Source organism: Strix uralensis, chromosome 2 (assembly GCF_047716275.1).
Source record: "Strix uralensis isolate ZFMK-TIS-50842 chromosome 2, bStrUra1, whole genome shotgun sequence".
Lineage (NCBI taxonomy): Eukaryota > Metazoa > Chordata > Aves > Strigiformes > Strigidae > Strix > Strix uralensis.
Window position 1 is genome coordinate 114,696,396 of NC_133973.1, and position 26,006 is coordinate 114,722,401.

The 26,006-nt window shown below is 44.6% G+C and overlaps 1 protein-coding gene across 2 annotated transcripts in view; it reads left to right on the forward strand.

The window, feature by feature from the left end:
- FLT1 (fms related receptor tyrosine kinase 1) overlaps positions 1-26,006 on the forward strand; it is a 115,440-nt gene that overhangs the window by 87,374 nt on the left and 2,060 nt on the right. Inside the window, exons 17-30 of one of the 2 annotated variants that reach the window (XM_074859899.1) lie at positions 1,132-1,270; positions 7,350-7,454; positions 10,614-10,727; positions 11,489-11,577; positions 13,413-13,572; positions 13,992-14,089; positions 14,622-14,744; positions 15,803-15,914; positions 17,565-17,664; positions 19,033-19,138; positions 19,232-19,362; positions 19,780-19,864; positions 20,728-20,819; positions 24,603-26,004. In XM_074859899.1, coding sequence (XP_074716000.1) covers positions 1,132-1,270; positions 7,350-7,454; positions 10,614-10,727; positions 11,489-11,577; positions 13,413-13,572; positions 13,992-14,089; positions 14,622-14,744; positions 15,803-15,914; positions 17,565-17,664; positions 19,033-19,138; positions 19,232-19,362; positions 19,780-19,864; positions 20,728-20,819; positions 24,603-24,663 — 1,515 coding nt within the window. In that variant the 3' untranslated portion in view covers positions 24,664-26,004. Of the gene's footprint in view, positions 1-1,131; positions 1,271-7,349; positions 7,455-10,613; positions 10,728-11,488; positions 11,578-13,412; positions 13,573-13,991; positions 14,090-14,621; positions 14,745-15,802; positions 15,915-17,564; positions 17,665-19,032; positions 19,139-19,231; positions 19,363-19,779; positions 19,865-20,727; positions 20,820-24,602; positions 26,005-26,006 lie in introns of those variants that run through there. The other variant, XM_074859898.1, reaches the window with a different exon arrangement.

Here is a 26,006-nt window from a genome sequence, read left to right on the forward strand (position 1 = left end):
GGTTAAAGGCAACTAAACCAGGAGCTATTAGCCACTCTAATTTTAATCTAGTTGTGTTTATAACCAAAGCATACACAGCTGGTAATATCCTTCTCAAAAAAATGCCTGGAAATGCATGTATTAGGGCCATAGTTCCAGGCTGTAGAGGAGGAAAGTTGAAAGTCACAGGAGACAGTTAAAGCAACAAAAAAAGAATATATAGATATATCTGTGTGTTTGAGTCTGTGCCCATGTGCTGTTTACATGAGTTTAGGAAAAGGAACACAAAGAGGCTTAGTTCAACAGATTTTCCATCAATTCCAACTAATAGCCAGGAAATTAGAGCAAACACGAGACTTTTTCTATAGAAATATAATACTCCTGTGTCAAGAAAAGTCTAATGGATTAGAGTAGCCATCTAACGTGCTCTTTGAAAGAAAATATGTTTCAAAATGGATGGACTGCAGAAAAATTGGATTAGGTTCATCCTTCCTTACATTTCTCATGTGAAGCGGATAATCCACTTGCTCAGTAGAAATGGAACTTCTGGCAAATTCATTTGGGTGTTTATTAATTCCTCCAAACTCAAATAATTTCAGTAAATTTGTCAGAAATGATACCAAAGATATAAAAAGTTCTGAAAATTTGTAAACAGTTTCTGAAATGTATAATGTCTAGTCTCCTGACGACTAGTCTTGCACAACTTCTGACCACATATGACCTATCTGTGCCGGGCATATGGGAAAAATAAACACTGGCAGTTGAACTCCATCTGTTGCATATGGCCACTTCTTGCTTTGCACAATCATGAAGGAAAGTTATTTTTATCAACAATGTTTAGTCATTTGCTGAAAATATTTCTCTCGACTGTGCAGAGGTCCTGTAACACCATATGTTAATACAGATCCATATGGATTTCATTGAAGAAACTGATATGTCACATAGGAGGAAAGCTAGAGGAAGGAGTTTCTTTTACATAAAAAGTCTTGCAATATGTAAAAAAGCCAAAGGGAACTTAACCAAGCCATCTATTGGCCTGTGAAACACACACCTCTGTGGACTGAATTAACTTAGTGCCCTTGATCCAAACAAGAAGATGCTGACAGATACCCTTATACTCTTTCTCATTTTGCAATGTTCTTTGTTTTCTAGCCTTATTCCTCTGAAATGAAGACCAACCATTATCTGTCAATCATAATGGATCCTGATGAAGTCCCCTTAGATGAGCAATGTGAACGTCTGCCTTATGATGCCAGCAAGTGGGAAATTGCAAGAGAAAGGCTTAAACTAGGTAATATTGGCATACTTCACATTGAGTTTGCAGCGATTGAATAACACGTATCTGTAACTACAGGTAAAGAGGAGCTGGGTGTGTTTTAGACACGCAACACAACATACTATGTAGGTGCGGTGTGATCTGTTCCATACCAAGTGCTCTGGTCCATGACTGAATTACAGCATTTAGGACTGACTGACTGTGTCCAGGTAGGAAACCTGAAATAGAAACATAGAATCATTTAGGTTGGAAAAGGCTTTTCAGATCATCATGTCCAACCAGTAACCTAACACTACCAAGTTCACCACTAAACCATGTCCCTCAGTGACACATCTGTAAGTCTTTTAAATATCTGTAGGGATGGTGACTCAACCACTTCCCTGGGCAGCCTGTTCCAATGCTTGACAACCCTTTCAGTGAAGAAATATTTCCTAATATCCAATCTAATATCCTATCCCTGGCGCAACTTGAGGCCATTTCCTCTTGTCCTATCACTTGTTACCTGGGACAAGAGACCGATGTCCACCTTACTACAGCCTCCTTTCAAGTAGTTTTAGGGAGTGATAAAGTCTCCTCTAAGCCTCCTTTTCTCCAAACTAAACAACCCCAGTTCCCTCAGCCACTCCTCATAAGACTTGTGCTCCAGACCCTTCACCAGCTTTGTTGCCCTTCTTTGGACACACTCCAGCACCTCAATGTCTTTCTTGTAGTGAAACAAACCAGGATGTTATTTGCCTTCTTGGCCACCTGGGCACACTGCTGGCTCATATTCAGCTGGCTGTCGACCAACACCCCCAGGCCCTTTTCTGCCAAGCAGCTTTCCAGCCACTCTTCCTCAAGACTGTAGCGTTGCATGGGGTTGTTGTGACCCAAGTGCAGGACCCGGCACTCAGCCTTGTTGAACCTCATACAATTGGCTTCAGCTCATCTATCCAGCCTGTCCAGATCCCTCTGTAGAACCTTCCTATCCTCAAGCAGATCAACACTCCCACCCAACTTGGTGTCATCTGCAAACTTACTGAGGGTGCACTCGATCCCCTCGTCCAGATCATTGATAAAGATATTAAACAGAACTGACCCCAGTTCTGAGCCCTGGGGAACACCACCTGTGACCAGCCACCAACTGGTTTTAACTTCATTCACCACAACTCTTTCAGCCCAGCCATCCAGCCAGTTTTTGTGTACACCCATCCAAGGCATGAGCAGCCAGTTTCTCTGAGAGAATGCTGTGGGAAATGGTGTCAAAGGCTTTACTAAAGTCCAGGTAAACAACATCCACAGCCTTTCCCTCATCCACTAAGCGGTTCACCTTATCACAGAAGGAGAATACAGACAAGAATGCCGTACTATATTTTTTGCAGACTCATTTACTTAGAACACAACATAAAAACAGGGCAACCAAAGGCTTCTAAATCAGATCACTGACTTGGATGCTTCTGTCTTTAAACTCAAGAGCCTGACCTTTGGCATTTGCTGTCATTTTCTTCCCCTGTAACCTGGTTATGTACTCATTTGGAAAAAAGTCTCTGCAGAAATGAGTCCTCGCAGTCCATCCTGTACGCCTCCCTCTTTCTTCCTTTCCTGCTCTCTCCAAAACACTCTCCCTGTTTTTCCTCTGTGCTGCAGATTTATAAACATTCTTGTCAGTGCACCATAAAGTGCAAGAATGTGACGCATGAGTCCACACACAAATAAATATATAAATATCCATGGAAACTTTGACCCTACAGCTAGCTTGCCTACGATGCCCCAGTGAAAGGCATGGGTTTGGGAGCACTCCTTACTTGCTTAGCCTAGTGTGGGGCTGATGGAGAGGGTAGGGACCAGATTTTGAAGTTGAGGAATCTCTCCAGAAACCACACAGATTTTAGCAAGAGAGTCAACATTAAAATATCATTAATAAGCTCAGCCTGTTGCTATAGTGCTGGTTGTTCTTTCAGGCATGCATTACATTTGTCCTATAGCAAGGTCTAGAAAATCTCTGCACTTTAGCTAGGAACTGTAACAGATTCCTTCTGTCCTTGGGGGATCAGGGACAGAGGGTGATTAAAGCATGCATACAATTAGGATCACACTTAATTCATCTGCTAGACGTCACAAGGTGACCAGATGTGCATAAGCACAGCTGAAATATATTTCTAGTGATTTATAATTGTCATACACAATTCTGGGAATGCTGAAACATAACCTTTGCTGGAGTGTCTTCAATCTTCAAATAGTTTTCTTACAGTGATGGACCAAAAGCCTGATGTTCAGACAATGTGACCTCTGTTTTATGTGATGTTTTATTTGTGTGTAAATCCCACGGAAAGAATCAAGCAGAAATGGAATGTAAACACCAAGGAAAAACCCAGGTCTTGCAGGGTTGGTGTTTGGAGTCTGGAGGTGAGGAATGATGACCAGAGAATGAGTTAAAAGTAGCAGAACTGGTGTAAACAAATAAAGAATGCTGACAATGAATGAGAACCAGATTCAGAGAAGTTAGGTATGTGCAGTATGCTAGATTAGCTCAGTGCGAGTCCTGCTTACATAGCAGTTGGCTCAGTCTTTTAGTAACCTTGGCAGTCTCTGAGGATTAGTGTCTCACAAACACAAAATGTGCTTCTATGGTTTTTTAAAAATATTTTTACTTAGAAATGCAACCCCTTCCAGCATCAGATATGTCTGGTTTTCTCTTTCCACCTACTTACCCTCCAGGATACATATTTATTGTAACTTTTGAAAATAAGTCTCTCCTTTCAGCCCACATCTCTTTTGCTATGTGTTCCTCCAACATGTATACATACAGCCCATGTCTGTGATGCAATGCTTATATAACAGGACTCCCACTTCATCTGTAAGAGCTACAGACATTACAGGAAATTTCATATAGGCACCACTGAAATCACAATAATTAACATTCAGTATAGATTAGTCTGACTGAGAGCAAAGTGTCATCTTTTCATTAGGCAGAAAAATGCTGGTACTATAAATCACTGTCAGTGTGGTCAGTGATAACATTGCAGTCCAGCGTGTTAACTGAGCTATCATGCATTTCTCACCTTACTCTTGGGCTTGACCTTCCTAATCTATGAGAGGTCACTCACTGCTGACACTGTGGTGGAGGACCCCAGAGGAGTGTTACCACATGGCTCTGGCACAATGTCAAACACGCCTGGGGTAGGCAGCTTCCTGAGCCCCACGCCCTCCTGTGCACTGCAAGCCCACAGTGCCAGCACCAAGCAGAGCGCCTTCCGTTCTTCACATGCAGAGCTGTTGTATGTAACATAATGGAAAATATGAAGGTGCATGTGGGGAAAACCCAGATGACTCAAACTGCAGCAAAGGACCGGAGAAACGAACACACCTTTGAGCCTCTGCCTTCCCACAGTCATGGAAAGTGGTGTCTGCAAGTGCTTTTGCTGATGGCCCAGTCAAGCAACTCACATGCTTGAAGGACCCTGCTAAAATGGGACCAAAATGGAAACCTTCTGATGCAAAACTCATTGACTGAGGGATATGTTCACTTTAATGAGTTCTGAGTTGCCCCAAGAAACCAAAGTCAAGTGCAGAAGATTAAAGTAGATCGGTTTTCTTCCTTGGCCCAGATGTAAATGCTGCAACATTTCATACCTGAGTGTTACCCCAAACATGGCTGGTGTAGCCGCTTGAAGGCTGTGACAAGTTGACTGCTCAGGTGGTTGGGCAACTTAATATTCATCTGTTTAATTGCTCCATTTAGTAATTTTGTAATTACTTTGTGTGACAACATAAGGGGCTTTTGCAAGAGCAGTCTGTTAGAGTCACAGACACAATCTACATACTAAACTGTGGAGTTCGATCTACGCACTGAAAAGCTAAAGCAGCCTTATTCTATTCCAACATTTAGTACGGTACAAACAATAGCAGAGCACCAAAGGCTAATACATGAAGTGTTATTACAGTTTCCCATTAAATCACAACCGTTGTTTAGAGAAGGAAGTGTTGTTTCCAGTGCTCATTCTCCTTTATGAAAGGTTAGCAGCTTTGTGTAGCTTTTTGAGCTAATTGGTATGTTTTCCAAATGGTGACTAAGTAGGTTATCTCGATGTGGGAAGTGAGTTAACAGTGATGGAAACAGATTAAAGCTATGGATTAAACAAAGGTACGATGGGTTTTATAGGACCTCAGACTGCAACTGCATCTTGTAGAAACCGTGAACAGTCAATACATTAAGGACTAAAAACATCAATTCAACAAGAAAACTGAGACCTTAGTTTTAATGTTGCTTCCCTTATACATCTGCTGAATGAAGCAGCTATATGCGGTGACTGGAAAAGGTGACTGTTGATCTTCAAAGATATAACCGATTCACCTGTATTTGTGTGTCAAACACTAAGCCCTTCACAGACCAAGGCTCAGTCTGTTGATGCTTTTCAGCCATGTAGATTAAGTTCTTCATGGTTTTAGTTGCTATAAAAAATGCAACACTTTTGCACATCTAGGGGGGGAAATAGATTTCTGGGGTTTTTTTGGCTCAGCATATTCCACTTCATGTTTCCATTGCTTTGATAATATATGCTATTTGCTTCTACTGACAGACATACTGAGAATTAAAGTTTAGAAATGTGATACACATATAAAAGGTAGTATCTATTTAATTTAGAACTGACAGCAGCTCTTTTCCTCTGTTTGTGAGTGTCTGGGTGGGATTTGTCTCTCACTTAGACATCAACAAGGTAGATGTCCAAGTAAGACCTTGTCAAACAGATGTCCATCATAGGAAAAGGAATGGTCCTATAGAGATGGCTACGTCACATGTGCATATATGAGAAATAAATATACAATGCATGTTATCCTTTGTTTTATATGAAAAACTGGCCTTTATTTTCTGCTCTTCTCCTCTACACTGCAAAGCCTGCTGCTATACTCTTGCTAGCATCTTATGTGTCTGGGTTCTGCTGAAGGTGAAGCACAAATACAGGTGAAGCACAAAAATAGTTACTTGAAAATAAAATTTATTGCTAGCTGATATGCTGACAAGATCTCTCTGATCAAAACTCCACCAGTCACTTGAGAAGGGCAGAAGCAGCCAGGCTTGTCCACGTGAGCACAGTGTTGAAGAGGTAAACAATACTCCCTGCTTCAAGCACTAATAAATCATGAAGGAGGCCGTGAAGATCATAAGATTGTCATAAAATGTCATGAACTCTAGAAAAGTGTTAACTGTACCCTTGGAGTCTTACCTGGTTCTGAACATGAAGGAAGAGGACACCCAGCTGCTGGATAGTTTTATTGATGTCCACTGATTTATCTCAAGGACCTCTGGGTGCTTCTCCTGGGGTCTGCTCAGCAGCAGTATGATGATGATACAGCACAAATGTCTGCCCTTGGACAGCTGGAAGCGTCATACGCATCACGAGCAAACCCATTATTTGTCACTCCAAGCCCTCTCTTGCTGAATACCCCCAGACCTCATTTACAGATGTAAAGGTCTCATTTGCACAGATTTGCAGCTTCTCACCACTCCATGGTCTCAACCTACAAGGGCTTGCTAGGAAAGAGCATCGGGGGGGTTGTGTATGTACTTCAGGGGCTGCGATGCAAAGTTTCTGCTGCCTCCCTGGAATGACAATAATTTTAAGGCACCTTGTTCAAGAAGAAAGAATTTCATTTGTAAAAATGACCAAAGTCTGTGGCAAGCTACATCTTAGTGTGTGTGCAGCTTTAGGCGGAGGCGCTGTGTTATTGAGGACATAAACAGCAGTGTTAACAGCTTGCTTCATGGTGCAGTGTGCTCAGGGAAAAGAGGAGCAAATCTTTCCCTGGCAGAGCTAGAGTGAAGAAATTGGGTCAGAAGCCAGTGTACCTCCACTGAATGGTTGCGTTCATTTAGCATCATTTTCAATCATATCACTTATTCCCTCCAATGACCGTGTCTTCTGGTTTGTCTGCTTACTCTATAAAAAAAAAAAAAAAAAGCAAAACCCAAACAAAACAGAAAACCTAAAACACCTCTATGTTGGAAGTGGGAGACATTGTAAAGCACCTTTTTCAATTCATTAATTATGAAGTCATTTGCTGACATGATTTCTTTCTTAACAGAATGTATCTCTCCAATTTATTTTCTTTACAGGAAAATCTCTTGGACATGGAGCTTTTGGAAAGGTGGTACAAGCATCTGCTTTTGGAATTAAGAAATCACCAACATGCAGAATAGTTGCTGTGAAAATGCTGAAAGGTATCATGCTGCAAAGCTGGGATGGAAAAAATGGTGCCTTATACAGTGTCTCACTTTTAATATGATTCTGTCAAAAGCAAGAGTGTGTGATGTTATTTCCCCCACCAATAACTTTCGGAAGCCTTCAAAATGTGTACACCAAGTTTCAGATCCACCAGAAGTGAAATGGCAGAACTATGAAACAAAAATTGCATTCACAGTAAAAAGGGTAATAAATTGTAACAGGATAGAGGAGAAAGTTTCAGATGCAGCGAGAACCTGATTGCCTAATTTTTTAAAAAATCTGGTTCCACTACTTCAAATTCCAGAAAGAATGAAAGAGATACTTTTGTAGGATCAGAAGGGGCAATTAGATTTCCTGCATACCCTACATTGTACCATTATGCTAGACTGACCCTATACTGAACACTGTAAATGAAATTTAACATAAGGCATCCACCTTGATGTGAAGACACTCGGAAGCTTTCATATTTTCCTTGGTCATTAGTTCTGATCATTAATCATCTCATTTAAAAACAGGTGCCTTATGTCTAATTCGCATCTGTCTGACTTTCACTTCTCATTCTAACCTTCTCCATTAGATTATATAATGATTTTTCTGCATGAAGGCCCTTTTATTAAGCTAAGCAGATCGAGCAGTTTAAATCTGGGAGTTGTTGTGCAGGTGTGTCCTCTCTGAACCGTCTGCAGGCTCATCACACAGTGCTTAGGATGCTGACACCCAAGTTGTGTAATGGATTTGCCAACACTGTTCACACACCAGCGCTCTTCCCAAAGTGAAATCATCTCTCAGCTCTTCACTGCCGCTTTTCTCATTGGAGCAGAAAGGACAAAGACCCTCACCGATTTGAAGAGGGCACTTGGGAAGTTAGCAGGCAGGATGATATTGAGTCATAGCATGCAGCAGCTGTGGCTGAATTTTGTAACCCAGGGTCCTGGTGGCATCCCTTCCTATATATTTAGCTTTCCCTTGTTCATATATCTAAGGCTCATATCAGGCTTTTTTTTTTTTTTTTTCTTGCATTGCCCTGGGAGCTTATGCTGCATTACTTATCTCTCTTAATCCTTGAATTCTTTTCAGTGTCATTCTTTGCCAGGACACATCTCCTGTTTTGCCAGTAAGGCTTGGATCCCTGATGTTCTCAGCTGTCTCTGTTCAGGCATAGTTGGAACACATCCCTCTTACCCAGTGGCTCCTAGCATCACAGCTGCATACTTGCTTATCAATCATCAGGAGATCTGTACATGTTACTTCCAGCCCTTGGAGGGACATGTGCAATACTCTCAGACCTACAGTCTGTCCCTGCAACACTCAACCTCAAATAACTTCTTGCCAGCAATGACCTGGCAGCTGTACTCCATGTAGGGTGTGCCTGCTTGATATTGTCCTCAGTAGACTTGTTCTGCAATATAATATCACATGCCTTAGCAGTGGGTGGTACATGCTACTGTGATATCCAGCATCATCCCCAAGGAGGGAATTTGCAGCTGAGAGAGCTGCAAACCTTTCTCCTCTCTCTTGTTGCAGAAGCACAGAAATACCCTGTTGGCCAGTGCCAAATGAACAACTACTCTGCAGCAAGCACATCTGGAAAATGGGAGGAAACTAGAGCTTTGGTCCTTGTCCAGACCTTCTGCAGCAGTGGGCCAATAGCCATCTGTGTCACTGGTCTCAGTGGATGGCCTGTCACCTGGATCACCACCTGACCCCTGATTAACTGAGCTGTTTTGCCAGCATGCAGACATATATGCTGGCTGAGTGCTCTGCCGGAGTCAACATTTCTTTATATGCAGCAGCAGCAGGCTTCTTCTGCCAGCCAGCACCATCAAGGCAGCAGGGGTTGCTCCTGGAATAGATAGGTGCAGATGGCAGCTACAAGAAGTTTTCATGGTGGGATTCATGTGAGTGTATGCAGGGTAGATACTTGTATCTGAGTTAGTCACTCAAATTCCCTTTATTGTCAGTGGTGAGAAACAACAGTTCCTCCCATTCTAAGGCATATGGTGAGCTGAGTGCTTGTTTAGCTCTGCTGACTATGAAGAGAGCCTGTGGTGACTAGATCCTCTGTAGGCATCTTCACTATAGGCATCTAATGTTAGGGGACATCTGCCCCATTCCTTGTGTCCTCATTAGACTAATCAGGAACTTTGCAGTCATTCATCAAGGCTTTGTCCTTGCAGAATTCCCATGAGGTAGAGAGAAAGTGTCATCACCTATACAGATGAACAGTGGGTCACTAGGTGGATAACAAGTTTTGTATGGGGCCACCAAGAAAATCTGTTTCCATTCAGATGTTGAAACCAAGCCCCTTAAGACCTAGCTCTAGGTTCTTTCCACTGGACTATTCTTACTCTTGGTGTCACTTGTGTGTCACAATCCTTGTGGGTCTACACAGAGCAATATGTTTTTTTCTTGTTTTCTTACCAAAACAAAATTCTGCAGAAAAAAATTTGCTCAAAGGGAATTAAAATCTCACTCAATACTAGATAGAATCTTTTGAGTTTAGTTGTGGGATTTCTTATATCATTACTATTGCTATTATTATAAATATTGATCATAACCAATAAAGGGTGAGATGAAGTCACCTGACTTTAACCATTTAAAATTTACTTCCCTGGTCTATCTTAATACTTCAGGCTTCCTCCATAATGAACAGAACCAAAGAATCATCACCAATTGGTGGTTCATCTCTTCCCTTCACAGATGGCTAAATCTCATGGCATCAGCCTCTGGAAATGCTTTGCTCTTACCACTGGCTCCTTGAGATGTTAGTTAGTTCAGGCTAATGCATAACTCTTAGACAGCTGAAGTCAGGTCAGCTGAAACCTACTCTAGATAGAGTTAATTATAGTCTTGAAATCCCTTTTTATTTGTTCTTTCATTTTTTTGGCTAAAACAACAAAACTATTCATGTGAAAATAATTTCTCTCAGTTCTAAATATAACAGAGTCTACTGGGAGGAAGTTGAGTGCCTAACTCTTTTTATGGGTTTTATTGCGAGTAAGAGGATGCTGAGCAGGGAGGAATAGAAAAAGAACATCAACACATGAAGTACATCCAGTAATGGAGGCTATTTCAAAAGAAGGTGACGAGAAGTGATAAAGCTCAGCAGGACCATTTTTTTGCCATTTCATATTGACTTTATTTTGTGTTTACAGACGGGGCCACAGCAAGCGAGTACAAAGCACTGATGACTGAGCTGAAAATCCTGATCCACATTGGTCATCACCTCAATATTGTGAATTTGCTGGGAGCTTGCACAAAAAATGGAGGTAAAAAGTCTGCACTGCACTGAAAATGGGTTTGGATCACCTCCCAGTAACAATCAGTTGGCCGTGTTGTATTTTTGTCCAGAAGTCAAGATATTAAATTGAAATATCGGAGCTCATCCTCTGGTTGGTGAAAAAAAGAGGAAGAGAAAAAGAGGGTTTTAGTCATTTAATCAAGTGATTAAACGTTTTCTCTACTTAAACTCTTTTTTAGTATTAACAGGAGAAGTGTGAATTTAGGACCATGCCACTTGTTGTCCTTTATCTCACTCACTTGACTGCTCAAGCTCAAGTTAAACATGATGTGGATAGGCTGGAAACAAGGGATATCGGCTATTGGCCCTGAACAATTAATCACAAGACAACTGCTGTAAAATCCTTCATGATATTCCACTAAGAAAATCAAAGGGCCAGTATGAGCGATCGTTCGTTTTAGATACATCACCTATTTTAGTTCAACAAGTGTGTGTGGGCTGTGGGACTCCAGTCTGAATGCAGACTGCCTGAAGAGGAAATGGAGGGTCCCTCGGGAGCCAGGTTCATGGCCCAGCTTTCAAAAATTAGGCCCTTCCCTAATTTCCAGAAACAGTGTTGTTTTGCTAACATGTCCAGTGTCCTTCAAGCATCCTTCTACTTCATTAGGATATATTGTTAGTTATTCTGGACTCAAATTATAGCTACGGGCATGAAAGATTATTCTTCTCAGAATTGACACGGCCTTGTGTTGCTTTATGCTGCTCAAAATGCACTTTCCTTTTGCCCAGGGCCTCTGATGGTGATTGTTGAATACTGCAAGTATGGGAATTTATCAAACTACCTGAAGAGCAAGAGGAATTTTTTCTGCCCAAACAAGGTGAGGAGGCAGATGGCTCTAGTAAGACATCTTACCTAACATAAGTGTCGGTAATATAGATGTCAGCCTCTGAGCTAGTCTCCTTAGACTCTTTTCTACCAAAGAAGAGAAATGGCTTTTGGGTGCAGTTTACCTAACTTATTTCAATATCTGGTCTGGGATGTGTTGTGCTAAGAAAGGACTAATTTCTCTCCCCTGACTGTGCAAGGAGACTGCTGTGAGTAATTTGGATGGAGCCATCTATGGCGAGAGGAAGTGAATCCTATCCAAAGTGTCCCCACATGCTCTTGCACCGCTGCTGACGAACCCATTCCTGCTGAGCTTGGGGTCACTTCAGAGGCTGGTGTCAGCGAAGCCAAAGGAAGTGGTTTTGCCCACTGATTTCAGTACTGCTGGGAACACAGCCGAGATAATGCCATTTAAAGCTCATGTTCCAAGACACCCTAATGTTCAGAGATTTGCAAGTAAACTTACTATTGTGTGAGGAGAAGGGCTATCAAGAGGAAAAGAGCTTAGAGTCTTGTCCTCACATCCCACAGTCCTCTGAATCAAATCTACAGTATGTTTCTTATTACAAACCTGAACCCAAAGGTGCCAACTATAACCCTGCTGGTGCACTTTCAGCAAAATTCCCCAAAGAATTAAGGGCTCTGAAGTGGGACTTAGGAGTCTGGACCCAGAACAACAGTCCTCAAAACCCCTCCTCAGCTGTGCCAAAAGCACAGCAGCATCTCAGGGTTTTTTCGGGAGGGCTCTGCAGGAGGGCACATTCAGGAGGATGCCCCCCTCCAAAGGGCTTTGGCTGAGTCTCTGTTCCCAAGGCTGTCCATGTTGGACTCTGCATGAGACACAGCAGCTGCCTCCTCCCACGTGCGGTTGTTGGTGTGGGATGCTCAGCAGGGAGCCCAGCCGTATGGGGTCCACCCTGGGGGGGAGTCGCTCACATCCCTCCTGGTGAGGAGCCTGCCCAGACTCAGTGATCCAGCACCCTTGGGAAGGGTGCCCGGGCAGGAGGGAGGGAGGGACCCCAGCTCTGCATCAGCATGTGCAGGGGAGAGAGACAGTCACAGGACAAGAGGAAAGGGGAGAGGGGGCAAGAGCATGGCCAGGCATCTAGGCTGCTCTCCGGGTAGCAATGGGAAAGCATTTTCCAGACAGTGTTGCATGTGTCCCATTAAACCAGCACTGGCCATAACATGAAAGCACTGGATAAAGGTGGCAGGGAAGAGAGGCAGTTGTTTCCAACAGCAACTGTATTTCAGATGAACAAAGTGCCCTTGCTCCTCATTGGGAGGGCTTACAGCCCAGCACCAAGCACTGTGCAGGGACATAGAGGCAGGTGCCCTAAGCAGCCTTGGACAAAAAGCTGATGCTTTAGCTTGAGAGGGCTGGGACACCTGTGCTGTGGGTACATCCTTCTTAACTCATCCCACCAGGCTCCTTCTCTGGCTGTCAGAGAGAAATAGGCCCTTTCAGATGTCTCATTTCAGGCTGAGATGAGTCACAGGCCAGCAGACATGTCTGTCCACGGACCCCACAAATCCTCACCTCATCAGAGGTAGCCCACCACCCGGGGTGCCCCAAAATCCTGTGCTGCTACTCCCAAGCCACCACATTTCTGCCCTCTGGAGATGGAAACCTTGGTGGAGTGCAGCCCCACCTCCAGCCCCCACCTGCCATGGTGGTGCTGGACATGCGCCAGTGGGAGACGTGACCACACGTGCCACAGACCAGCATTTTCTCCCGGTGGAAAGGCAACAGAAGTCTGACTCAGTTCCTCTCCCACCCCCTCCATCACTCTGATGTAGCACCTCTTCTCCTCTGTTTGTTTGAAGGACTCCTCTCTGCAAGGAGAGTCAATGAATGAGAAAAAGGATGTGGAGCCGGTAGAAGGCAAAAAACAAAGACTGGCCAGTGTCACCAGCAGCGAGAGTTTTGCGAGCTCTGGGTTCCAGGAAGATAAAAGTCTGAGTGATGTGGAGGAGGATGAGGAGGGTAGGTATTAATTCCTTCCTGTCCCTACACGGTCTGTGATATTTTTACAACATACTGTGCATCCCTGAAATTTTTTTCCTCATTTATCACCCTAATAAACATCCGTGGGAGACACTCACAGGGTCATGTCCAGAGGGTAGAAGATTTTAAAAAAAGATTATTTCCAGGGTTACTAAATCTGACAGGAAAATGTGTGATTGTTTCTTCTGACTGCTCCTTATCTTTGGGGAAAACACAGCAGTGTCCAAAGTGCGGGGTATAAAGCAAGCACTATTTTTGTTTCCAGTGACAGTGGGTTGACCTTCGAATACTACTTTATAAAGACTGAATTTATGGGAGTAATAGGGTCAGCAAGAGAGGGGGAAAATATCTGTCTTGTGAGCGATCTTTGTAACAAACCATGTTTTCCACCTTTGAAGATGCTGATGAGGTCTACAAGTTGCCCCTCACTATGGAGGACCTGATCTCTTACAGCTTTCAGGTGGCCAGAGGCATGGAGTTCCTCTCCTCCAGAAAGGTGAGTTTTGCACTGGGGATTTTTCCCTGCAGAAGGATGGGATTCAGAGGTGAAATAACGTCTACGTTTTAGTGACACCTTCCTTGGGAGAGCTCCCAAAGGAAGAACTGTTTTCCTCTTGGCGTTATAAATATAACAGTGTGTTTATCCAAGTCTCCATAGTCCATAAACACAGGATCATGGCTGAAGACAGTGGGTCAAGCTCATTCATTCAGGGATGATCTTTTGGGTGTGGTGGGTTTTTCAATTCATTTCAACATATATTAGGTAGGGAGCTCCAAATGAATCAGTACTTTCCCTGCAAATGTCATGGGACATAAAACTTTACCACTTTCTGGACTTAGGAATTTTATTTCTTTTTTTAAAGAACCGCCACTGTTTACCATACACTGTAAACCATAGTCAGCTTCCCTAAAAAAATATTAAATTGATCTCTCAAATAATAATTTTTAAAAGGATATGGGAGACAGTCAGGAAATTTGTGGGCAGGCTTAAGGAAATGCAGTTTGATTGTGAAACTGTTTTATTATAGTGTATTCACCGTGACCTGGCAGCCAGAAACATCCTTTTATCTGAGAACAATGTCGTGAAGATCTGTGATTTTGGCCTCGCAAGAGATATTTATAAGAATCCTGATTATGTGAGAAAAGGAGATGTAAGTCAAAATGCTGTTTATTTACCCAAATATTTATAACATATAATTTCAAACTGTCCACCAGAATGTTCTGTAGATGTTCGCATTTCCTGAACTTAGAAGCGCTTGAAAGCTATCACAGTTTTTATGTGAATATGAGCTATTCACATGCATTGTAGATCTGGAAAGCATTTCTATCCTCAAGCATAAGTCTGGGACATGCTAACTGTTTCACAGCTCTGCTGTTAATACTTCAGATATTTTTTAGACATATTTCTTGGCCCTTACTCAGTAATATTCCTTCAAGGAAACCAGTCCCTCCAAAACAAGGTGCATGTCCCCCGGTGCACCCACACCAGAGCCAAACACAGCTCATGGTGCCTCAAGCAGTCAAGCTGGACTTGCAGCCTCCAGCACCTGATCAGGTTTTTCTGCTTCTGCTGCAACTCGCAGGCAGTAAGCCCCCTGCCAGGGCTGCTGTGAAGGCTGGGTCAGCAAACTGTGCCTGTGCCCGCTGAGGCTGTGTGGGCATTGAGATCACGCAGAGAGTCTCCTGGAGGTCTCACCCACCTGCCAGCTTTCAAGATTTACAGCACTACATATTAGCTGGGAAACGTTGTTCACATCACTTGGGTACTGCTCAGGAGACTCTAAACAGGCTGCACTGGGGGCGCTTCGAGGGTTGCTGATATACTCCTGCAATTCAGGCTCTGAAAATTTCCCCAAGAACATCTCTGACACCATCACAGAATGATTTGCGCTTGAACGTAGGGTTTTCTCCCCTGTCACTAGGATGCCAGCAAGAGACCCCTGTAAAGAAGAAGCCTGGCCACCCTGGTCAAAGGTTTTCAATGTCTGGTGTTCTGTGCCACACATATTTTAAAAACAGCCTTTTACTCCCACAATTTGTTAAGAAAGTGTCTGAATGAGTGTGGGTTTATCTTGACTGCCTGTAAGGAAATCCCACAGGTTCCTGTTTGAATGGTAATTATTTACATAACAATATATAGTTGATTCATCTACGATTAAATTCTTTTAGGCCTTGAAAATAATAGTCAGGTTTGTCCCTTTTACTCCAGGCTCGACTTCCTCTCAAGTGGATGGCTCCAGAATCCATATTTGATAAAATCTACAATACAAAAAGCGATGTGTGGTCCTATGGGGTCTTGCTGTGGGAGATATTTTCCTTGGGTATGTTAACTCTGCACCCCGGGAGTTGAACTCAGTGGTGGGGATTTCAGCCTGGGGAAAAACATCCATTACCTTCAAGGAGCTTTTGCCAGGTCTTTAATAAGGAAAGACCTAAATCAGGCAGAGGTGGGGTGTGGGGGTAGAGGGGAGAACTGTGTGTATCAGGCCCTGTGAACTGGAAAGTTTGGTGCTTGTAAGGGCACTGAAAGCTGAATTGACAGGCTGAAAGACTTAATGGGTAGCACAGCTATCTGAGAACTTTACCACCTGTTTCTGCCATGGGCAAAACCTAAGCTTCCCTCTTTTCCCTGTAGAAACCCTCAGTAGAGATGCAGAGCAGCACAGCTGGAGCAATTTCAGTGCTTTGTCTGACTGATGGTGCAAACCAGGAAAATCAGGCTAATTTTTAAGTGTTTTTATTGGATGTGAAACCCTGTGGGATAACACAGAGCTGTGGGCCTGGGTCTGCAGCTGCCAGCGACTGAGGCATCACCTCCTGTGCCACAGGCAGTAGCCACAGATAGTATTCAAGTGCCATGAGCCTCAAAATCTTCTTGTGGGAGCGAGGGAGCTAAACACACACAGAGGTCTTTGCATGTCTCAGACTGTGTCACCCTTGTTTCCAGCCTGAGACCAGGTGGTCCCCACAGCCCAGGAGGGACCCAGCACCCCCCTCATCCGGGCCACTGGTCGCAGCAGGCGAACAAGCATCTGCACAGATGCCACAGGATGAACTAGAGCATGCAATCCGAAATTAAAACCCAGTGAAGCTTTTTTTTCCCTTTTCTTTCATGTGGAAAAGGCAGGATACAAGATGTACACTGAGTGAGAACAACAATGACCGTCTGAATAGAAGAATCTTAATTGGGTTCAACACAGAGGCTGACAAAAGAGGCGAACAGCAGAGGAAACAATACTATACAATTCTCAGGACAATCAATCACTTATTAGTTTAAATACGTGTTGTTGGTCAGCCTGCCAACTCTTGTGATTTTATGGTCAGCCTCATAATACCTGCTATTTTTTTTCTTAAAGCCCCAGCTCCTTGAACCTGGTGACTGTCTGACTCTCTGAAAGGTCTTTTTTTTTTTTTTTTTTTCCTTTCATTTACCCTTTTCCTGACATTTTTTTTGTCTACAGCAGAAAGACCAACAGCACGATGAGGCTGCATCTTAAAAACACAGAAACTAGAAAAATAATGCAAATGTACTGTGATCTGATTTAAACCCATGATTTTGTTATTTTCAAGGTTGTTTTGAGCACTTGGGGTTTGTTAATACTCTGCTTACTAGAATTTGGGGTGGTCCAAACCAATAGAGAGATCAAACTTGGCTTTTCTTGAGCAATACTTTTCAAGTCAAATTCATGTGTATTTTTTTGCATTCAGGCCTGGTAAGCACCACCAATAGTGCTGGGTTTGATCTTGCCCCCTTCCAAGGACTGGGACTTGGAGCACCATCATCAGCAGTTCCCTGCCTGTGGCAGCTGGCAGGGGCCAGACTCCACAGGGAGGGATGCCCCCAGGCTCCCAGCTCTGCAAGCAGATGCTGCACACCCCAAGTGTTTGAGGGGGATGTGTAGGGCCAAGGCTAGGTCACAGGTACCCAACTCCAGGTATGTATGACCCTGTTCTCCCAATGTCACCTCCAGGTGCCTCTCCTTACCCCGGAGTCCAAATAGACGAGGATTTCTGCAGCAGACTAAAGGAAGGCACAAGAATGCGAGCCCCGGAGCAAGCGACCGAGGAGATGTGAGATGCCTTTCTCTGCTTGCCTTGTGTACCGCTGCCCTCCTGGGCTGCCTTGCAGATGATATACAAGTCTTCGCAAAAAGTACCCTGTGCCGACATAAGGAAAAACAACCCAGTGCTGCCTTATATTTTCTTGCTGTCATCAGCATCTTCTTGCATCCCCCCACCCCTTCTTGGCCCCCTGGCCTTCCTGTAGGGTAGGAGAGGGTGAGGAGGTTTGTGGACCCAAGCCCAGGGCACCACTAGGGCTGGGCTGCAAGGGGAACTGAGTGAGCAGCCCTGAGGAAGAAGGTCATTCAATCCTCTCCAGGTTTAATATTTACCAACATGCACACAGAGAAATGCTGGAGGAATGTGACATTATTAACATCGTCTTGACTTAGGAAGTGACAGTGGAGGCTTCCTCGCAAACACTCGGGTGATGAGGGTCCACCCTTTCCTGGACACAGTGTCTGATGGCAGAGGAAGGTAATGGAAACCCGCAGCCTCCCAGCCCATGTCGCCCATGGGGTTTGTTTGAGACCCTCTGCCACATCAGCTGTCACTCCCTGGTCCCCTGCCTTCAGGTGCAGCCTCCAGCTGTTGCTGCATGGCCAACATCTTTTTGGAAGTCTGGGTAAGGTGCAAGTGAGACCCTGAGTTTGCAGCTCCTCTGCCCTGGGAGCGAGACGGAGCACCCTGCCCAGGAAGGCACCTCCAGCATGTGTGCAGAACACACACCCCATGGCACAAATCACTCAGGAGCATGAACATATCCAGGGTTTTCTACCTCTTGAGGCAAAATCAAGTACGTGTAGGTGTCCTCAGTGCTTTTTTGAGTGCTACGTCATGACTCTAAATAGCAACACTTACCACAACATAGTTCTGGAAGAAGAAAAAGGATGCAAGCCAGCCATGCCTATCTGGGAGTATTACCGATTGGCTAATTTTATTATCCTAATGACAGTAGATAAGAGCTTTTATTTTTTTCTCTTCCACATATTTTATTGCAGGAAGGAAAGCTCGACTCGACCAATACAAGGAAGTGACACATTCACATAAGTCATCTTAGGATGCCTTAACTTAAACATTGCCAGTTAATAGATGTTTAATGCTTAATTAGGAATAAAAAAATAAAGTATGACTAGTTGGCTAAATTATTCTTTTGATGTGGTCTTCCCAATGTCTTGTGGGAAGAAGGTTTTTTTTCTTTTTCTGTGGAAAGTTTACTCTTTTAGTAAGAGGCCTTGGCGGTTTTGGAGGGCATCTTTGTAAAATCAGGCGGGCTCAGGAGTTAACTATCTATGACAAGCTGTCGGAGACTGCGCTTCCTTGGATCAAAATGAGCTGTAACCCCACCAGGTGCTCATTTTGTTTTTGTCCTCACAGCTACCAAATCATGCTGGACTGCTGGCAAAGTAATCCCAACGACAGACCAAGGTTCTCCGAGCTGGTGAAAAAGCTGGGCGACCTGCTGCAAGCAAATGTCCAACAGGTATTAACATCACAACCGTGTGCTGTCACCGAGGCAGGGGCAGCTGGCCACATGGTCCCAGGAATAAAACTTTCATTTCTCATATGTGTTTAGGAAGGCAAAGACTACATACCCCTCAATACGATATTTACAACGGCAAGTGGGTTTCCCCCTGCATCTGATCCTTTGTGCAATGAAAAGTTTTCTGTTACAAGCTCAAGTTGTGGAAGCACTGAAAATGTCAGGTGAGATAAGCAAGATTAAGACTGAATTTGTTTGTTGGGTATTGTAGCTTGCTGCATAGCCTAGTTTGGAACTGGGTGGGAAAAAAACACCCAGAGACACCCCACATGGCCTGAATGTCCCACCAGCCACCAAGTCACCACCACCAGGATCCCGTTGGGCTGGGACAGCCCGTTGGGGTGTCTTTTCCCAGGGGGACCATCAGGTCACTGGGCTCGGACAATGTGAGAGGAGCAGCTGTGTGCACCCCAGGGCTGGGGAGTGAGGTTTGGGTGGGGTCTGGTTAACAAGTCCCTTTTGTGTAAACTGCCTTGATGACAGTTAGGCAACTGCTTAAAGAAACAGAGAACTACCCAGTGCTTCCTGCTTACGCACTTCACACTCTCACCAAAAATTGTCCTGCTTTTTTTGTTGAACAGATACATAAACACTTTCAAAATAAAACCACCCCAGCGCATAAAGACATTTGAAGAACTTCCTATCAAGAAAACACTTGTATTTAATGTAAGTGACTCTTGGGCCAAATGATACGCCATTTATTTCTTTTTATGTGTGTGACAGATTTATACAGAGAGAATCAAGACAGAGTTTTACTGCTTTGTCAACTCTACTGATATGAGGTGCAAGATTAGCTGTGCTTGCAGCATGGTGTTATCCCATTGTCCTACAAACTGGGGACAGTAAATCCTTGCTGACCATGCAGTGGACTGCAAACACTCCTTCCCTGACAAGAAATGGCCGGTGCCAGTAGGCCTGCAAGGTATGGCTGCCAGAGTCCCACCTGAGTTCCACTGGTGGGGCACAGCCATTTAAAATCCCTTGGATTTGTGTTTTCACATGAATAGTAGAGCACAAATGAGAATTGTGGGTCACATTTGGTTCAGAGGTCCCTGGTAGGAACAAGTCCTGTTATCAGGTGGACAAGCTGGAGAAATGTCTACTAATGTGGCAGACATACTGTCCTGGTGGGGGTGGGCATGGGTGAGAGGTTGGGAGAAGCTTTTACTGACCTGGTTGTACACATTAAGTGGTGGGAGGCAGGAAAGGCATAGTTGTGCTCACAGGATTGAACTAGTGGCTTGCCAGAACCCCACCTTGTGTGTAGACACTTTCCTTTTAGCACTCTGCATCTGCATTAACAGCATGTGTTTGCTGCACCCCAACACAAGGACAGTTTGGAAAGGCACCATGAAATACCTTGGGCACTGCAGCACCTCCAGCAGCACAGAGCTGCTGTCTCCTAGAGCTCTCTGAGTATAAATGACCAAACAGATGCTGGAAATCAAACTGAAGAGGAATTGAGTTCATTGTAAAACAATAACTTTCTACAGTAAATACCTAATAGGATTTCATCTTTTTTCTTCAAGGATTATCAAGCAGACAGTGGGATGGTGCTGGCTCCGGAAGAACTGAAACGCTTCACATGGACAGGCAGCAAGCAGAAACGGACACTCTTTGGGTCTGTATTTTATGTTATCTTCTTCTCCTTCATGTTTTAGAGGGCAAAGGAGGATTCAAGGTCCTTGTGCTAAATCATGCCTAATGAAAACAGCTGAAGTGTTCCTAGTCCCTGCAAAGATTCTTGCTGAGGTGTATCCTGCTTAGTTGAGTCAGCAGTCAATCATCTCCCACACCTAACCCTCCATACACCTTCGAGGAAACAAATAACCCTCAACCCTTTCGATGCACATCACCAATATGATTTATTAGCACTCTGTTGATCAGCCTGATCCTCAACTTAATACCAGGCTGGACAAGTGAGTGCCAGAAAGCACTAATCCAAGGTAGAGGTAAGTAACCGTAGGAAACAAGCCCTTGGCAAGGGGGAGGAGGAACGTGTGGCTGTGAAGGATTTACAGTTGTTTCTGCAAGTCCCCAAGGGCACCCCAGCTGGAACAAGGCTCCCCGTGCTTGTTTTTGCCTTCTTTTCCATGACTCAGCTAAGCACGGCCCATTTAACACCCATGGGCTCAGGATGCTAAAGTGGCAATTTTACAATAGATGGATGTGAGGGCCTCACTTCTCTTCCTGCCTTTAAGCACTTTAATATATTGGCCACCTTCCTCCACCTAATTCCTGACAGCTGCCCAAGCAGGGACCTAGGGCTGCTCTAAGAAATGCGCTGCACTGACATGAACTCTCTGTAAATGGGAAATGTTTATTTTCTCAATGCTGGTGGTGTCACAGTTCCCAGCCACTGTGAGGCTGGCAGTGTCTGCAGCTGGTTTCAGCTCACTGCTCTCAGCCAGCCCAGGGACTGCCCAGACCCAACCCATCGTTCATCTTACGCTGGCAGGAGGTCAAGGCCATCCCGCCATCCTGCCTGTGCTGAACTTGTCAGCGACTTGCAGCTGGGCAGGCTGGGAGGTGTAGTATTGTCTCAATGAACAATTGGAGCTGGCTGAAACATGCGGTCAAGGCAGAGAGGGCTTGCTGCAAGAAAAATTCCAGTGACTAAGAGGGCGTTGGTTAAATGCACAGAAATACATGTATGAGAGCATGCACGCTCACACGGCCAAAATACACGGTGTGCGGGGTAAACGTGCTCCTGGCAGGAGTTTGCAATGGAGCACTGCTCATGCGTGGCAAAGCCGGTGTGATTCAAGCCATTCCAAACAACTGCTGGAAAACCCTTTCTCCTGCCTTGACCTCTCACACTTCAGAAAAGAGGCTTGTGAGCGATTTGATGGTATTTTGATTTTATTGAGACAGTTTCCCATACTCTTTTGAGGAGCCAGGTATTACGGAGCTTGGAATGCATGTCGATATTAGAGGGCTTCAAAGGATGCCATGTTTCCTAGAAGTGGTTTAACCCGTTTTTCTTTGTGTAAATGTGACATTTCTGAAGGCTGCTGTCAGCTGCAGAGACAGCACGGCAACCTCCCCAAATGAAATGTATGAAATGCCTTTTTCTTTGCATGGCACAGAATACATGGAGTGTGCCCCAAGCATCCCTCCGGAACTGCTTTAAGGAGCATTTTCGGCTGCAGAAGGGAAAGGAATGATTGGATGGGAAAAAAAATTGAACTCAACAGTGGCTGCTAGAATGTAAATCCTCTGGGAAATAGAGCAGTTGGCTGAGAGCAAACAAGGTCATCTGGCCTGCAAGCTAAACAAGAGGTACTGTAGCGTTATGCCAAAAAGCACTCATGTATGTGAATGCATGCAGTGACCCTTTAGTCTGCTTACATTCCTAAAAGTGGTAGTTTCTTAGCTAAGCACCCTTTACTTAGCCTAAATTGGAGGAGTAAATATATACCCCTGAAATTTGTACTGAACACTAGGCAAGGAGGAGCCGGGAGGGGTTTGACACATGTAAACTGATGTAACCAGATGCACAGTCCTGCTTCTTCCCTTGCATCTCAAGCATCCTGCTCTGTGGTCCCACCCCCTCTCTTGTGCTGACGTTTCTGCTTGGCTTGCCTTGCAGAGACCTGGTTCAGGTTGCTAGATTATCAGAATGGCCCCAGAATAGTTTCTGAGCAAGCAATAAGCAGCATCAGGGCAGATGGTGCTAGCACCAGGCTGAGGAAGGGGTCACCCCCGTCTTAGCAGCAGTTTACAGCCTAACCACTCCCACAACACTTACCATCAGGCTGTAAACCTCAGCGCTGCCGTTTAGGACGCAGATGCAGACAAATGCACTCGCACCAGTGGGTGGGTCCTGAGCCGAGGCTGAGGGTGCTGCGGGGCCATGCCCTTGCTGCTCCCCGCTCGCCTGCGGGCTGGGGCGGGCTGGCCTGCCTTCCCCTGGGCTCCCACATTTCCCTGCTGCCCAGGGCAGAACGATACAGCTCCGCGTGGTTTTATCTCAGTTCCAAGCATCTGAAATCACATGTGAGCCAGGTGGGGTGATGCTTTCAGACCAGCACAAGAGTGTGTGCATGCCCTGGAGCATGGCATTAGAGGATTCAGACTTGGCAGGGCCTTGTCTGCCGTGACAGAGCTGAAGGACTAAGCAGGGTGGAAGGAGCCAAACCTGGTGCATCCTATGTGTCCCCAGAAGTTCACCCAGGGCTTGTTTCAGAGGAAACTAATCAGTTGACTCCAGGAGAGAGACAGTGCATGCAGCCAACCCAAGAGCCAGGCCTGGGGGAAAGCAGAGCGGGGAGCCAGCCTACCTGACAGTGCAGGGGTACCCCACGGATCCAGGTGAGTCCCCTCCCCTCGGGCTTCCATGGATGTGGAGGGAAAGGCACCAACACGCAAAGCTCACCCTTGGTTTCACTACAGGAAACAAGCATCAGCCCAAACCCTGGTGAGCCCCTCAGGCCCAGGTGGTGGCCAGGAGCACCACTGAAGTGATTGCTCTGTGTCTTGGACTTGCTATTGTCATTGAGATGAAAGTAAGCAAAACTATGAACAGCATAGAGATAAGTCTTTCCTAATGTAAGGCCTCAGGTAACAAGATCCCAATAGAAACATCTGGGGGCAGAGAAAGAAAAACCTTCTGAGCTCTGCTCCTTTGCAAGTGGAAAGGATCCCAACTGGGACTCTTTTCTAGCATTTAAATATTGGTGAAAAAGCCCAAGCCAAGTAAGCTGAAATCCTCCAGCTGGAGAAAACCCTTGAGTCAAACCAAATTGCTAAGCCAGAAAAGCAGTGAGAACTCCACCACTTTTGAGCTGAAACAAGCATCTCAAGAGCCCCAGCCAGCCTCTAACCTCACTCCATTCTTGAATCTGTCAGGAAAGCAGCAGCCATTTCCTCCAACAAATGATCCCAATTAAAAACCAACTAGACAAGAGTTTCTAATTTACATTCCTAGAGCAGAAAGAAGGTAAGTCCACAGCTAGAGAAGCCTTTATTGACTGTAAGCTCAGTTGCAAAATGAAGCCTGACTATGGATGCCAAAACCCCGTGGTCTCCCTCAAAGCTCTGTGTGGGAGTGCATGGCCAGGTACAGCAGCGCACTCAAGGTAAAATTAATAGATGCAGCTCTACTGGTATAAAGGCTTATTAATTAAAGTAGAAGCCAAGTCTAGCTCACAAGAAAATTCTGAGGATGCAGAAGTCTGATGATGAATGAAAGGATCAAAGCATGATGATTTTAAGGCTCTTAACTTCACATGCACACTCCACTTGTGCCAGCCCATTGCTCCCTAAGACTCACAATTACAGTGTAAATCACACAAGTGTTTCTCTTTAAACCCATCACAAGAAGTCCATTGAGTCTGTGACTAACTTTGTCACATAGTTATGGAATTTGTCTCAAGGCAATTACTTCTCCATCTGCCAACAGATGCAATTATAAAAATATGGGCTGCATCTGCAATCCTCATCATGAGGGCTCCTCCTCATGAACTCCATCTATCTACAAACAAACGTAATGGGGTGATCTTCTTGGGATGACCCTCCAGTTTCCTACAGGAGAGAAGACAGAGACCACACTCCTTAAAAAGCACACAGGCTTGTGAGTTAAAGATTCAAGAAACTGTGATATCTAAGACTCTGTTTTCCATTTCCTAATCAGGAAAGGCCCTGTGCTACCAGTTCTGTACTTTACTTAAAGATCTAACAGTGTAAATTAAAATGAAGAGCAAAACCTTGGGCTCTGGAAGCCTCAACAGATGTTCTGTCTTCTCTGGAATTTAAGACTAGGGTTACTAGTGTTTCTGACCTTATAAATGGAGAAGGGTGGAACGTCCATGAACTTACAAGAATACAGGGGAGGGAATCTGATTCTAGGCATTGTGATCCAACATACCTTTACATTAGGATTTCACATGTAATAAATGATAGTAAATGCTCTGCCTTGTCCTTTGTCTACAGATAAATCTTCAGTATCCAAGTCCAATGGTGTGAAAATTCTCTTTACCTTAACTTTCTTCATTATTGAAAGAACCCTTTTAAGCACTTCACTCTCTGAATAGGGGTGAGAAAGTGCTGCAAGGCAAACAGTGTCTTTAAGAGTGGCTCAGCTGAGAAGACATTAAAGCCCGCTTGTAAAGGGCATCTTATAAAAGGCAGCCTACAGGATAACTGGTCCTTTGTGGGACACCAAAACTCTAATTCAAACCAGCAGTTCATGTCCGCTGCCAAGAGAAGCCTAAGAGAGGAGATACCCAGACCCCATGTCCTTCCTCACAAACATCAGCCATTTATCTTAAAAATTCAACCCAGCATTAGGCTTTGGGAACACCTACACTAGTAGCTTTCTGCTTTTGCCCCAAGGCTTTCATTACTTCACTCCTGCTCAAAAAAAACCCAGTTCCCTTAGGAAGAACATTTAAGCGTGGGGATCCTATAGGGATGCACAGCCCAGCAGCAGCACAGATGCCAGACACTCTACACTGCTCTGCCCTGCAGTGACGTTTCAGTCCCTAGCACCTGCCACAAATTAGCAATTAGAGTTCAGGCTGAGCAATCAAATATTCCCTGTAAGCACCAAGACTCTTAAAATGAACACAAGCACTTTAACAGAGATGTTCAGTCACAGCATCTTTGTTCAGAAGGGGACTTGAGGGGGGACACAGGAGGGGTCTTTCAGTCCTCCATTCCGCTCTCCCATTGAGCAATCCCATCTGCATCAATGCCATTCCCATCATCTAAGAATAAACAAAGCTGCTTCTTGTGATGCGGCATTGCTCAAGTCCTTAAAACAAACGCCCGTACATCTTAAATACGCTAACAGTGACGCTGCTCT